Raw genomic sequence first — 12,964 nt, 5'->3', positions numbered from 1 at the left:
GGTTAGGGTGAATCCTGTCTCTTTTAAAAAGTGCTGGTTGCTCCCAAAGGAAATCAAAGTTGTCACAAAAAGAGACATTCCTGTCGTTGCAAAGTTTCTTCAGGTACTTATTCAGGGCAAAGTGTCGGCTGAAACGTTCCGGACCCCTTCGGTAGCCCGAGAGGGGGCCAGAGATAATTATTCTCTTCCCTGTGCTAGCAAGGGTCTTTGTTTTTAGTCCTCCCCTGAAGGTCGTTAAAACCTATGTGAGTGACAATGGTGTCAATATTGGAGTAGTTGGCCAGAACCGTGGGCAGGAGAGACTTGATGTCATGGCCACGGACTCATTGGTGACAGTGGACCTTGGTCGGTCTACAGACCGTAAGCAGGCCAAAATCTCTCAACATCGAGCAGCCCACAATGATGTTGGTAGTGATGGAATCCAACAGCCTCAGCTATCGCTGTTGGCTCGTAGGCGAAGGAGGCTACAGAGACTGAAGCAAATTTAAGCCTGCATTTCAGACCTGCACTCGTCAGCAGTTTGCAGTGCTCACAGGACTCAGGGGCATCGAACCCTTCTTGTTCCTTACCCAAGCAATTGATGCATAGGAGGAGGAATTGTTTTCTTGCAATCATGGAACCCCAAGCACAAGAGCGTGGGTCTTTGAGTGCTAGGCTCGTACTTGAATGGGATAGCAGTAGAAGCCTGTTGTAAGAACAATCTGTAGACAGCATAGGCTAGGAAATAGTAGCAAATAGTAGCTTGTGTAAGTGGTGTAATAAGCTAGCTAGTTAGAAGCCTTGAGGCTTAGAGCATGCAATAACGCTATAGCCATGAAGCTAGTGGGGCGTTAGCTAGCTAGCAGCTAGCTCGTGGTGAAGGTGTGCCGTGGATAGCTTAGTGCTGGCGGAAGGAAACCGGGGACTAAATGGTGTGCTCATGCGACCGAAGGAGCCATGAGGCTGAGTTAACACAATGGGTGAACGTAGGTTAAACTAGATGAGAGAAGGGAGCTAGCAATGCTACCGTGTTGCAGGTAGGGTATGCTAGTGAGGTTAGCTTGCCTCTCATCAGGCTAGCTAAGTTAGCCTCGCAACATGGGCTAACCGAGTCTCAATAGCTAGCTATGAAGCTATCTACCAACATAGACAGAGAAGTAGAAAAGGAATTTCTAAACAAAACACCTTTCAGGTCAGTAGTCAACCTCTCGACAGGGTCTGAAGACCTATGCTCGATATCATTCACAGTTCACTTGTGAGCAGTTCAGCAGCAAAACAGGGATCCAGTCAATCTGAGGAGAGCTAGAGAGTAATTCTCTTCATGAGGAAGAGTAACCAGAGGGCAGAAGGGCTTTTAAGGAAGGTGAGGGACTCACCTCATTCGCAACTACCTGTCTGTCTCCATCAGATGCTTTTGATAGATTATTTTGAGAGTAGGTGATCCTAGTGAATCCCGACATGTGAGATATCGAAATGAGTAATTGAAAGAGAACCATATTTATTGTAATATGTCAATGCATGTCGTAAGGAGCCTGTGGTAGCATGATAATCTAATTAATAAACATTTTCAGTAAATTATCATTTCAGGTTTGTGATGGTTCACTTGGTGTCCAATCCCCTTACCTCAGTAAAGTGATCCACCTCACTCTTGCTTTGCTCCCCCTTTCCAGACATCAGCATGAGCTTGTTTTGCAGATCTCTCAGGTCTTCTAAGGAGTAGTTGCGCATCTGACCTTCCTCCTGCTGGTCTGGAACCTGTAGCTTCAGGGCAGTGTCTAAACTCAGCTATAGGAGAAAACAATGGACAAGATCCAACATGTCAATCTACCGCTGCAGGTATTCAGGAGAGTACTTACAGATATTTGTCAATGGCAAATATAAATTGAAGACATTGTATGAGTACAAATATAGACATTGACTCCATAATGACAATCTTTAAACAAACAAACGTAAAAATAATCATTAAATTGTCTCTAAAAACATTTTTTTTTTTAAATGATTGAACAGACCTTCTTCTGGTTATGTGCACCAATAACATAGACGCCTCTTGTGTTGATGGACGTGGCCAGAGAAAGAGAAGAGAGTTCCACAGACCCATGGCTGTCCTTCACAGTTTTCAGCCACTCCAAATGGCGTGCAGTATCCCGCTGCAATCAGGGAGGAAACAATAATAGAATGTGGTTTAAAACATGAGTTCAACTTCCAAACCTAATGGCATGCTAAGATTGTGAAGGATTATATCATTTAGATGTGTATGTACTCAGGCCAGTAAATGCTGCTCTGCAAATCAAACACTTCTGAAAATCCACTCCGCATTTAATCAAATAGTGGCCTTAGTCTTTCTGGTTCGACAAGCTTTTCCCCAAATATTAAATATAAATATATTAAATACGTCATAACTGTCAGAACATCTTACCAGCTTATTTGGTATATTGCTGTCACTTCCAAGCGCCTTCCATAGTTTTGCCAAAGCCTCCTTGAAGGCATTAAAGTCAGCATTTTGTGGTAACCCATACAGCATCGAGGAGTAACCAAGAACAGCATCATGGAAACAGGCTACACGGTCCACATCCAAGTCGTTTTCTCCAGCAGAGATGGAGGCCAGGTCGACAAACACTTTCAGCTCATTGATATCTGCAACGGCAATACATGAAACATTTATCCCTTTTTCCATGTAAAAACTGGTTGAATTAGTAATGGCAAACAACCTAGGTGGCTCTACTGGTGCTGCTCTTTCTGTCTTGATATGACCTTACCTTCAAGAGCTTCTTTGACCCATTTGACAAAGTTCCCCCAAAGGCCAAGCTCCTGAAGACACAGTCTGCGAGGTTCTGTGATGTCCTCAAGAACCTTTTTAGTTTCCATCAAATTGTCATCAATGTGATTCAGACTCTTCTCCTTAAAGTCTGCATTACTCTGAAAACATTGTAATATATATATATATAAATATACAGTAGTAGCCTAATGCTGGAAAAGATGCATAGATTGAGCACGTGGACTGTTTGAGAATTTTCCTTACTCACCACATCCAGCAAACTCTGTAGCACTTTGAAGTCCCCTTGAGGACAGATTGTCTCTCTGACATCCATAATGACCTTGGCTGAATCGAATGCTTGATGAAGGTCATGGTACTGTTGAATCTGCTCGATTCGCCTCCTGATCCATCTTCGATCATCAGACAAGTTGATTCTGCACATGATCTCCAGATCATTTTTCATCTCATCGTACTTGTCTTTGTAGACTTCAAAGATGCTATCCACATCCTCCAATGATAAAGTGCCAGATTTCAAACTTTCATAGATCCTCTTGTAATTATCATAGGAACCCTGGAATATTTTGCTGTGGATCTCATCAAGAGTGTACACTTCTATCTCGTCAGTGTCAATATGGTTGTGGGAAAGTTCTTTGGCTTGATTCTCCAAGCACAAAGCAAAAATGAGGCTTTCCCTGAAAGCATTTAGATCAAATGCCATCTGCCTGGTGACATTACAGAGGTTAAAGTATGTGACCACCCCAGTTACATCAGAGGTGTGCCCGTCAAGTCTGTGAACTTCCATGAATTCATCCAGCGTCATCTGATCTATGTTCTCTTGGTTTTGGAGCTCCAGCTCTTTCACATCGACTGTGGATTAATATGACATCAATGAGAACCATGACCAAGGCTGTTACATCATGCAGTCATACATTAACAAATATTTGATAAACAGTACCAATAACATAAGCTTTAATGTATATCCCTATCAAATATAATTTAACTCACCTTTCAGATGCTCCTGGAGTCGGAGACAAATTATAACTAGGCCCTCGACCATCTTCTTGTAACTGTTCACATCCTCCATTTCCTCTTCTCTAAATCTCAGTAATCTGTTCATAGTGGTGTCATCCTTACAACGACCATCTTCACACAGGCCATCTGTAAAAAAAAATATTATAAAAAACAAACAATGAAGATGATACTTTGAGCTCATTGTGGTTCTATTGAAGAGTAACCAGGAGAACCTCCACAGATCAAGACTTTTTGAGTAATAACCACAAAACCTCAGATCTAAATAAAAGTCCCCTTTTGGCATTGCTAGCAAGCACACATACTTAGCAACAAACTGTGCATTCGGAAAGTATTCAGACCCCTTGACTTGCCCACATTTTGTTAAGTTACAGCCTTATTCTAAAATGAATTAAATCGTCTTTTTCCCTCATCAATCTACACACAATACCCCATATTGACAAAGTAAAAACAGGTTTGTAGACATTTTTGCTAATTTATCAAACAAAAACTGAAATATTTACATTTTAGCAGACGCTCTTATCCAGGGCGCCTTACAGTAGTGAACGCATACATTTCATACATTTTTTTAGCCGTACTGGTCCCCCGTGGGAATCAAACCCACAACCTTGGTATTGCAAACACCATGCTCTACCAACTGAGCCACACGGGACCTAATATCACATTCCAAAAGTATTTAGACCCTTTACTCAGTACTTTGTTAAAGCATCTTAGGCAGCAATTACAACCTTGAGTCTTCTTGGGTATGACTCTACAAGCTCAAGTCCAGGCTCTGGCTGGGCCACTCAAGGATATTCAGAGATCTGTCCCAAAGCCACTCCTGCATTATCTTGGATGTGTGCTTAGGGTCGTTTGTCCTATTGGAAGGTGAACCTTCACCCAAGTCTGAGGTCCTGAGTGCTCTGGAGCAGGTTTTCATCAAGGATCTCTCTGTACTTTGCTCTGTTCATCTTTCCCACGATCCTGAGTAGTCTCCCAGTCCCTGCCACTGAAAAACATTCTCGCAGCATGATGCTGCCACCACCATGCTTCACTGTAGGGATGGCGCCAGGTTTCCTCCAGACATGACGCTTGGCATTCATGCGAAAAGAGTTCAATCTTGGTTTCATTAGAGCAGATAATCTTGTTTCTCATGGTCTAAGAGTCCTTTAGGTGCCTTTCGGCAAACTCCAAGCAGGCTGTCATGTGCCTTTTATTGACGGGTGGCTTCCGTCTGGCCACTCTACCAGCACTCCACCTGATTGGTGGAGTGCTGCAGATATGGTCGTCCTTCTGGAAGTTTCTCCCATCTCCACAGAGGAACTCTGGAGCTCTGTCAGAGTGACCATTGGGTTCTTGATCACCTCCCTGACCAAGGCCCTTCTCCCCGATTGCTCAGTTTGGCCAGGCAGCCAGCTCTAGGAAGTCTTGGTGGTTCTAAACTTCTTCCATTTAAGAATACAATCCTGTCTTGGAGCTCTACGGACAATTCCTTCGACCTCATGGCTTGGTTTTTGCTGTGACATGCACTGTCAACTGTGGGGTCTTATATAGACAGGTGTGTGCCTTTCCAAATCATGTCCAATCAATTGAATTTACCACAGGTTGACTCCAATCAAGTTGTAGAAACATCTCAAGGATGATCAATGGAAACAGGATGCTCAATTTCGAGTCTCATAGCAAAGGGTCTGAATACTTATGTAAATAAGGTATTTCTGTTTCTATTTTTAATACATTTGCAAAATTTCTGTTTTTGCCATGTTATTATGGTTTATTGATGAGGTGGAACAAAAATGTAATCCATTTTAGACTAGGGCTGTAACGTAAGAAAATGTGGATAAGGTAAAGGGGTTTGAATACTTTCCGGATGCACTGTTTATGCAAGAGTTGCCGGAAAGTCATTTGGGGGACTTATTTTGATGTAAGGTGAAGTGATGAAGACCTGATATCAAACCAAGACCAAAAACTTTGAAAAAGTGTTTTATAATACTATGAATATTTTGCCTGTAATTTGGACCTTAAACAGAACCAACCTCCCAATGACACAGTAGATTAACTCTTTATTGGATGTCATTAAACTATCAATCTGGGGAGGTTTTCCTGGCTACTACAGTAGGATTAAAGCAATATTTATACTTAAATGTCTTAATTTGATATATTCTTCTGACAATCACCTATCTTCAAAAGCTCAATGAATGTTGTTCTCCTTGAGAGGACTTTACTGAGAGTCTTCATCTGGATGTTGCCTTTGATGACTTTATCTGAGACAGAACTGAACGCAGAGCTTGCCACAACCATCCGCTCTTTAGCATCGTCTGACAAATGGTCAATCATTTTCAGATTTCCACCTGTAATACAAAACATAGTTAGTATGTTTAAGTGGACATTTGGAAAATGCACTCAAATGTAAATACACTACACGACCAAAAGTATGTGGACACCTGCTCGTCGAACATCTCTTTCCAAAATCATGGGCATTAATATGGAGTTGGTCCCCCCTTTGCTGCTATAACAACTTACACTCTTCTGGGAAGGTTTTCCACTAGATGTTGGAACATTGCTGTAGGGACTTGCTTCCATTCAGCCACAAGAGCATTAGTGAGGTCAGGCACTGATGTTGGGCGATTAGGCCTGGCTCGCAGTCGGCATTCCAATTCATCCCAAAGGTGTTCGATGGGGTTGAGATCAGAGCTCTGTGCAGGCCAGTCAAGTTCTTCCACACTGATCTCATCAAAACATTTCTGTATGGACCTCGCTTTGTGCACGGGGGCATTGTCATGCTGAAACAGGAAAGGGCCTCCCCCAAACTGTTGTCACAAAGTTGGAAGCACAGAATCATCTAGAATATCATTGTATGCTGTAGTGTTAAGATTTTCCTTCAATGGAACTAAGGGGCCTAGCCCGAACCATGAAAAACAGCCCCAAACCATTACTCCTCCTCCACCAAACTTTACTGTTGGCACTATACGTTGGGGCAGGTAGCGTTCTCCTGGCATCTGCCAAACCCAGATTCGTCTGTCAGACTGCCAGATGGTGAAGCGTGATTCATCACTCCAGAAGTGGAAACGCGTTCCTCCAATGGCGGCACTCTTAGGCTTGCGTCTGCTCGGCCATGAAAACCCATTTCATGAAGCTCCCGACGAACAGTTCTTGTGCTGACGTTGCATCCAGAGGCAGTTTGGGACTCAGTAGTGAGTGTTGCAACCAAGGACAGATGATTTTTACGCACTACAGCACTCGGCGGTCCCGTTCTATGAGCTTGGGTGGCCTACCACTTCGTGGCTGAGCCGTTGTTGCTCCTAGACGTTTCCACTTCACAATAACAGCACTTACAGTTGACCAGGGCAGCTCCAGCAGGGCAGAAATTTGACAAACTGACTTGTTGGAAAGGTGGCATTCTATGATGGTGCCACGGTGAAAGTCACTGAGCTCTCAGTAAAGCCATTCTACTGCCAATGTTTGTCTATGGAGATTGCATGGCGGTGTACTCGATTTTATACACCTGTCAGCAACGGATGTGGTTGAAATAGCCGAATCCACGAATTTGAAGGGGTGTCCAAATACTTTTGCATATACTGTATAGTGTAGCTCTCAAGGAACATTTGGAAGTGACAGTTTTACATTTAATAGCCATTGTATATCAATTCTTTCATATACAACTGTGTTGAACATTCCCACCCAATGTTAGCCTTGATTGTATGTGGAATTTGTTGTGGAAATGGTTAGAGCAGTGGAATTTCTTGAGAAAATTTACCTTGGACTTGAAAGACACTTTTGGCCATGGACCAGTTGAGAAGATGTTCCACTACACAGTCCTCCCCTTCCAGATATTCTCCATTGCCAGTCTTGGGCCAGGACTTCATCACAATAGTAGATATTAGCCTCTCAAACTTGCTAAAGTCCATTGTTTTCAACCGTTCAAAGAGAGCCTCCTGAGAGATCCCCTGATCATGTCAAATGAAAATTGGAGATAAAAATAACATTTGTTTGATCATTACTTCCTGACAAACTCAATGCACAGCCTAACGATTAAGTAGCCTAGCGATTAAGAGCATTGGGCCAATAACCAAAAGGTCACTGGTTCATATCCCTGAACTGACTAGGTGAAGAAAAAAACATGACCTTGAGCAAGGCACTTAACACTAATTGCTCATGTAAATCGCTCTGGATAAAAGTGCCTGCTAAATGAAGTAAATGTACATTTCCAGATTGAAAGTGAAATTTTAATTTCTACTAGAGCTTTTCTCTACACCCACAATAACATCTGCTAAACATGTGTATGTGACCAATAAAATTTGATTTGAAAGTTTTCAAAATAATTATGTTATTCATCTTGCCTGACAAATGACTGTGACTGCTTCCAAAGCGCATTTCTCCAATGAGTTCTCCAAGAATGGCAGCGTCCCGCTCACTTCCTCTATCTTATTGATATATATTTCAATTTGATGCATGGACGTTTCCTGATGGCCATACAAGATATTAATGAATTATGTACATACATATCTTTTTAATTGATGAACTTGTAGATGTACCCCTCTCACCTGTTTGAGTTTTCCTTCAAAATCATTCAAGAATGTATTTCTCCAGTATTGGGTGAACTCTTCTGAACCAATTTTATGTGAGACCAGCTTGTTCCAGACCTACAGGAAAAGGTTTTCCTTTTATCAAACACTAGAATTCCAATTCTAATTGTTCTGCAATAATAATAATACAAATATAATATTTATTTGTATCAATTATTTAATTTGGTAAAACAAAAACTCTTACCTTAGTCTCATACATGTATGCAAAATCAATGTTATTGAGATCTTTAACCAATTCGTTCTTGAATGTGATTCGCAGCCATTCCTTTATGATGGTCATGGTCTCCTTTAATTTCTCTTTGCGCGTGTTTTCCAAAAGGTTATTTGTCACTTCCTTTGTCTACAAGAATAGTAATTCATAACAAAAATATTCAGACTCATCAAATATTTATCTCTTGGACAAATCACTCATTATATTACAATTCAGTTCAGCCTGGCTTAACATTAAATCGGCCTTGTAATGCTAAGTCAGACTGTATTGAAAATAAATTCTGACAATTTTTGCTTCAAGAACCACCATGTTGATTCTTTCCTTCTAAAAAATCTATATAATTCAAGTTATGTACAGTATAGGGTTTTAGAGACATACAACTTCTACTCGAAAAATGGCTTTGACAGATTCAAATAGGTACATTAAAATATGAAATGCTTATTATCCTTTCAAGCAAGGCCATCTTGTTTACCATTTATTGCACGATATTGAATTATATATTATTTATATGTGCAGCACATTTTGAGATTTACATCAGTTTGTACCACTGTATGTCCACCTGGAGTAAAGATCATTATTCATCTGCCTACTCTTTTCTTGATTATTCTGAGTTATGAGATTATTCAAACGGAAACACATTTTTTATTTTTAGAGAAAAGAGCAAAGAGCAAAGGCACTGTAAAAGCAAAGGCAAAGATTGAATTCATGGTTGTGTTTGGATATACCTGGAGATGGAAGGCACCAGCCGTTTCTGCAATCAGACTGACAAGATCCAGGCAAACCAAAGGAATCTCATGGTCCAAATTACTTTTCATATTCTTACAAATGGTCTCCAGAAGGCTCACAGCTGCTTCAAGGCAAAAGTCCCCATATCTGTCGTCATGGCTGAAAACAACACGCTGGTTAGTGATGTCAACCTTGAAACATGTCATGGTGAGGAGCTGCAAGACTAGTCTGTCTAATCCTTGTGGGAAATAACAGACAATTATCACTTCATGTATTTCAATTTGAATTCCTTTGCTACTCAGATGGAATTGAGAACAACTCTAAATAGTATGTTTGTTTTGAGACAGGTGTTACCTGTGCTGTTGTTCCTTAACTCTGCTGAAGAGACGTGGCAACAAATCCTTCACAGCCTGTCAGTAAAAAGAATGGCGGATGGTATGACAGAATGGTATGAATCCAAAACTGTTTCAGGATGCTGACCGCTTTTTTTGTAACAACATTTTTCACAGGAGTACAAATGACAATGTAAACACACACACACACACACACACACACACACACACACACACACACACACACACACACACACACACACACACACACACACACACACACACACACACACACACACACACACACACACACACACACACACAAACAGTGCCTTCGAAAAGTATTCAGACCCCTTGACTTTTTACACATTTTGTTACGTTACAGCCTTAATCCAAAAAATATATATGTTATGTCCTCATCAATCTACACACAATACCCCATAATGACAAAAAGCGTTTTAGATATTTTTGCAAATGTATGGAAAATAAAATAAATGAAATATCACATTTATATAAGTATTCAGACCCTTTACTCAGTACTTTGTTGAAGCACCTTTGGCAGTGATTACAGCTTTGAGTCTTCTTGGGTATGACGCTACAAGCTTGGCACACCTGTATTTGGGGAGTTTTTCCCATTCTTCTTTGCAGATCCTCTCAAGCTCTGTCAGGTTGGATGGGGAGCGTTGCTGCACAGCTATTTTCAGGTCTCTCCAGAGATGTTCGATCGGGTTCAAGTCCGGGCTCTGGTTGAGCCACTCAAGGACATTCAGAGACTTGTCACAAAGCCAAATCAATTTATAACATTTTTGACATGCGTTTTTCTGGATTTTTTTGTTGTTATTCTGTCTCTCACTGTTCAAATAAACCTACCATTAACATTATAGACTGATCATTTCTTTGTCAGTGGGCAAACGTACAAAATCAGCAGGGGATCAAATCCTTTTTTCCCTCATTGTAAGTTGGGTGAATTTTGGCCCATTCCTCCTGACAGAGCTGGTGTAACTGAGTCAGGCCTGTAGGCGTCCTTGCTCGCAAACACTTTTTCATTTCTGCCCACAAATTGTCTGAGGTCAGGGCTTTGTGATGACCACTCAAATACCTTGACTTTGTTGTCCTTAAGCCATTTTGCCACAACTTTGGAAGTATGCTTGGGGTCATTGTCCATTTGAAAGACCCATTTGCGACCAAGCTTTAACTTCCTGACTGATGTCGCTTCAATATATCCACATAATTTTCCTACGTCATGATGCCATCTATTTTGTGAAGTGCACCAGTCTCTCCTGCAGCAAAGCACCACCACAACATGATGCTGCCACCCCCGTGCTTCACAATTGGGATGGTGTTCTTTGGCTTTCAAGCCTCCCCCTTTTTCCTCCAAACATAACGATGGTCATTATGGCCAAACAGTTCTATTTTTGTTTCATCAGACCAGAGGATATTTCTCCAAAAAGTACGATCTTTGTCCCCATATACAGTTGCAAACCGTAGTCTGGTATTTTTATGGCGGTTTTGGAGCAGTGGCTTCTTCCTTGTTGAGAGGCCTTTCAGGTTATGTCAATATAGGACTCGTTTTACTGTGGATAGAGATACTTTTGTACCTGTTTCCGCCAGCGTCTTCACAAGGTTCTTTGCTGTTGTTCTGGGATTGATTTGCACTTTTCACACCAAAGTACGTTCATCTCTAGGACAGAACGCGTCTCCTTCCTGAGCGGTATGACAGCTGCGTGATCCCATGGTGTGTATACTTGCATACTATTGTTTGTACAGATGAACGTGGTACCTTCAGGCGTTTGCAAATTGCTCCCAAGGATGAACCAGACTTGTGGAGGTCTACAATATTTTTTCTGAGGTCTTGGCTGATTTCTTTTGATTTTCCGATGATGTCAAGCAAAGAGGCACTGAGTTTGAAGGTAGGCCTTGAAATACATCCACATATACACCTCCAATTAACTCAAATGATGTCAATTAGCCTATCAGAAGCTTCTAAAGCCATGACATAATTTTATGGAATTTTCCAAGCTGTTTAAAGGCACAGTCAACTTATTGTATGTAAACTTCTGACCCACTGGAATTGTGATACATTGAATTATAATTGAAATAATCTGTCTATAAACAATTGTTGGAACAATTACTTGTGTCATGCACAAAGTAGATGTCTTAACCGACTTGCCAAAACTATAGTTTGTTAACAAGACATTTGTGGAGTGGTTGAAAAACGAGTTTTAATGACTCCAACCTAAGTGTATGTAAACTTCCGACTTCAACTGTATATATATATATACACACACACACACACACACACACACACACACACACACACACACACACACACACACACACACACACACACACACACACACACACACACACACACACACACACACACACACACACACACACAGTAAGTTTATAATAGCATGTTGTAAGATCTACTAACTCAAATGTCCATTTTTAGCACAGCTTTTTAGTGCAGTCACATGAACTCATACTGTTGAGTATGACATAAAACTAAAGCACAACAAAGAAATACAAAACACTTTTTCACTTTTCAAAAGGAAGGGACATATGTACCTCGTGTTTATAGTTCTCCCCGGAAGTCAGACTAAACTGGAGGTGTTGAAGAGTGTCCAAGACATCAAGAGGGATGATTGATGCATAGTTCAACAAGTTATCCAGCCCCAACAGAGACATCCAAGAGCGAGTAACGAGACAGTCCATTTCCACAAGGTGTTTGTGTTTTTCCATGATTTGGATGGAATTCCTAATTTTCAAGAAGGAAAAACTCAGAGATTTAAAACAGCACCATGGACAAAACAAATACAGTGTAATAGGATAAATATTATAATTGTTGGTTAAGTGCACAGAATAAAGTAGACCTATAATTGAGATCTGGACTGCAATGCGAAAGGTATGATTCTAGGTATACTTATAGGATTTGATTTTAATTTCCACTACTAGTACTAGTATTACTTTTTGTCAACCTGTTGTTGTAATTGGTTAAAACGTAACCATTTTATTGTCCATTCATTCCAATTGAATCTTAAGTGAAGCCTTCCCAATTACCTCAATCCCTGTGTTCCAAACATCGAGTCTGTGTAGCCTTCTGGTGTTTTGATCCCTTTCAGCCCCGCCCAGATATCAAAGTTTGGATTCATGGTCAGCGGAACAGCCTCAAAAGGCTTGCTGTCCCCTCTAAGCAGATGCAGGAGGGGGATAACCAAGATCCACTTCTCAACTCCATGTTTTCTTGCAAATTTGAATAGAGTCTCAATTGCCTCCGAAACCCTGAAGGAGGAAGTAGACAACATCCATCTTCAGTTCAAGATATTGACATTTTGTTCATTAGATTAGAAACATTAGGAAGGTCTTT

At 41.0% G+C, this 12,964-nt stretch overlaps 1 protein-coding gene across 1 annotated transcript in view; it reads right to left on the bottom strand.

The window, feature by feature from the left end:
* Positions 1–12,964, bottom strand: part of LOC106583653 (E3 ubiquitin-protein ligase rnf213-alpha) — a 62,696-nt gene that overhangs the window by 36,693 nt on the left and 13,039 nt on the right. The window contains 15 exon segments of the mRNA XM_082967511.1: positions 1,603–1,764; positions 1,989–2,126; positions 2,396–2,613; positions 2,736–2,895; positions 3,003–3,601; positions 3,740–3,892; positions 5,917–6,090; positions 7,497–7,695; positions 8,080–8,202; positions 8,284–8,382; positions 8,510–8,665; positions 9,262–9,421; positions 9,617–9,672; positions 12,166–12,355; positions 12,658–12,879. Of these exon segments, the coding sequence (XP_082823637.1) occupies positions 1,603–1,764; positions 1,989–2,126; positions 2,396–2,613; positions 2,736–2,895; positions 3,003–3,601; positions 3,740–3,892; positions 5,917–6,090; positions 7,497–7,695; positions 8,080–8,202; positions 8,284–8,382; positions 8,510–8,665; positions 9,262–9,421; positions 9,617–9,672; positions 12,166–12,355; positions 12,658–12,879 (2,809 nt within the window).

Source organism: Salmo salar, chromosome 22, assembly GCF_965601325.2.
Source record: "Salmo salar chromosome 22, fSalSal1, whole genome shotgun sequence".
Lineage (NCBI taxonomy): Eukaryota > Metazoa > Chordata > Actinopteri > Salmoniformes > Salmonidae > Salmo > Salmo salar.
Note: the sequence above shows the minus strand (reverse complement) of the source record. Positions and strands in the feature narration are given on the sequence as shown.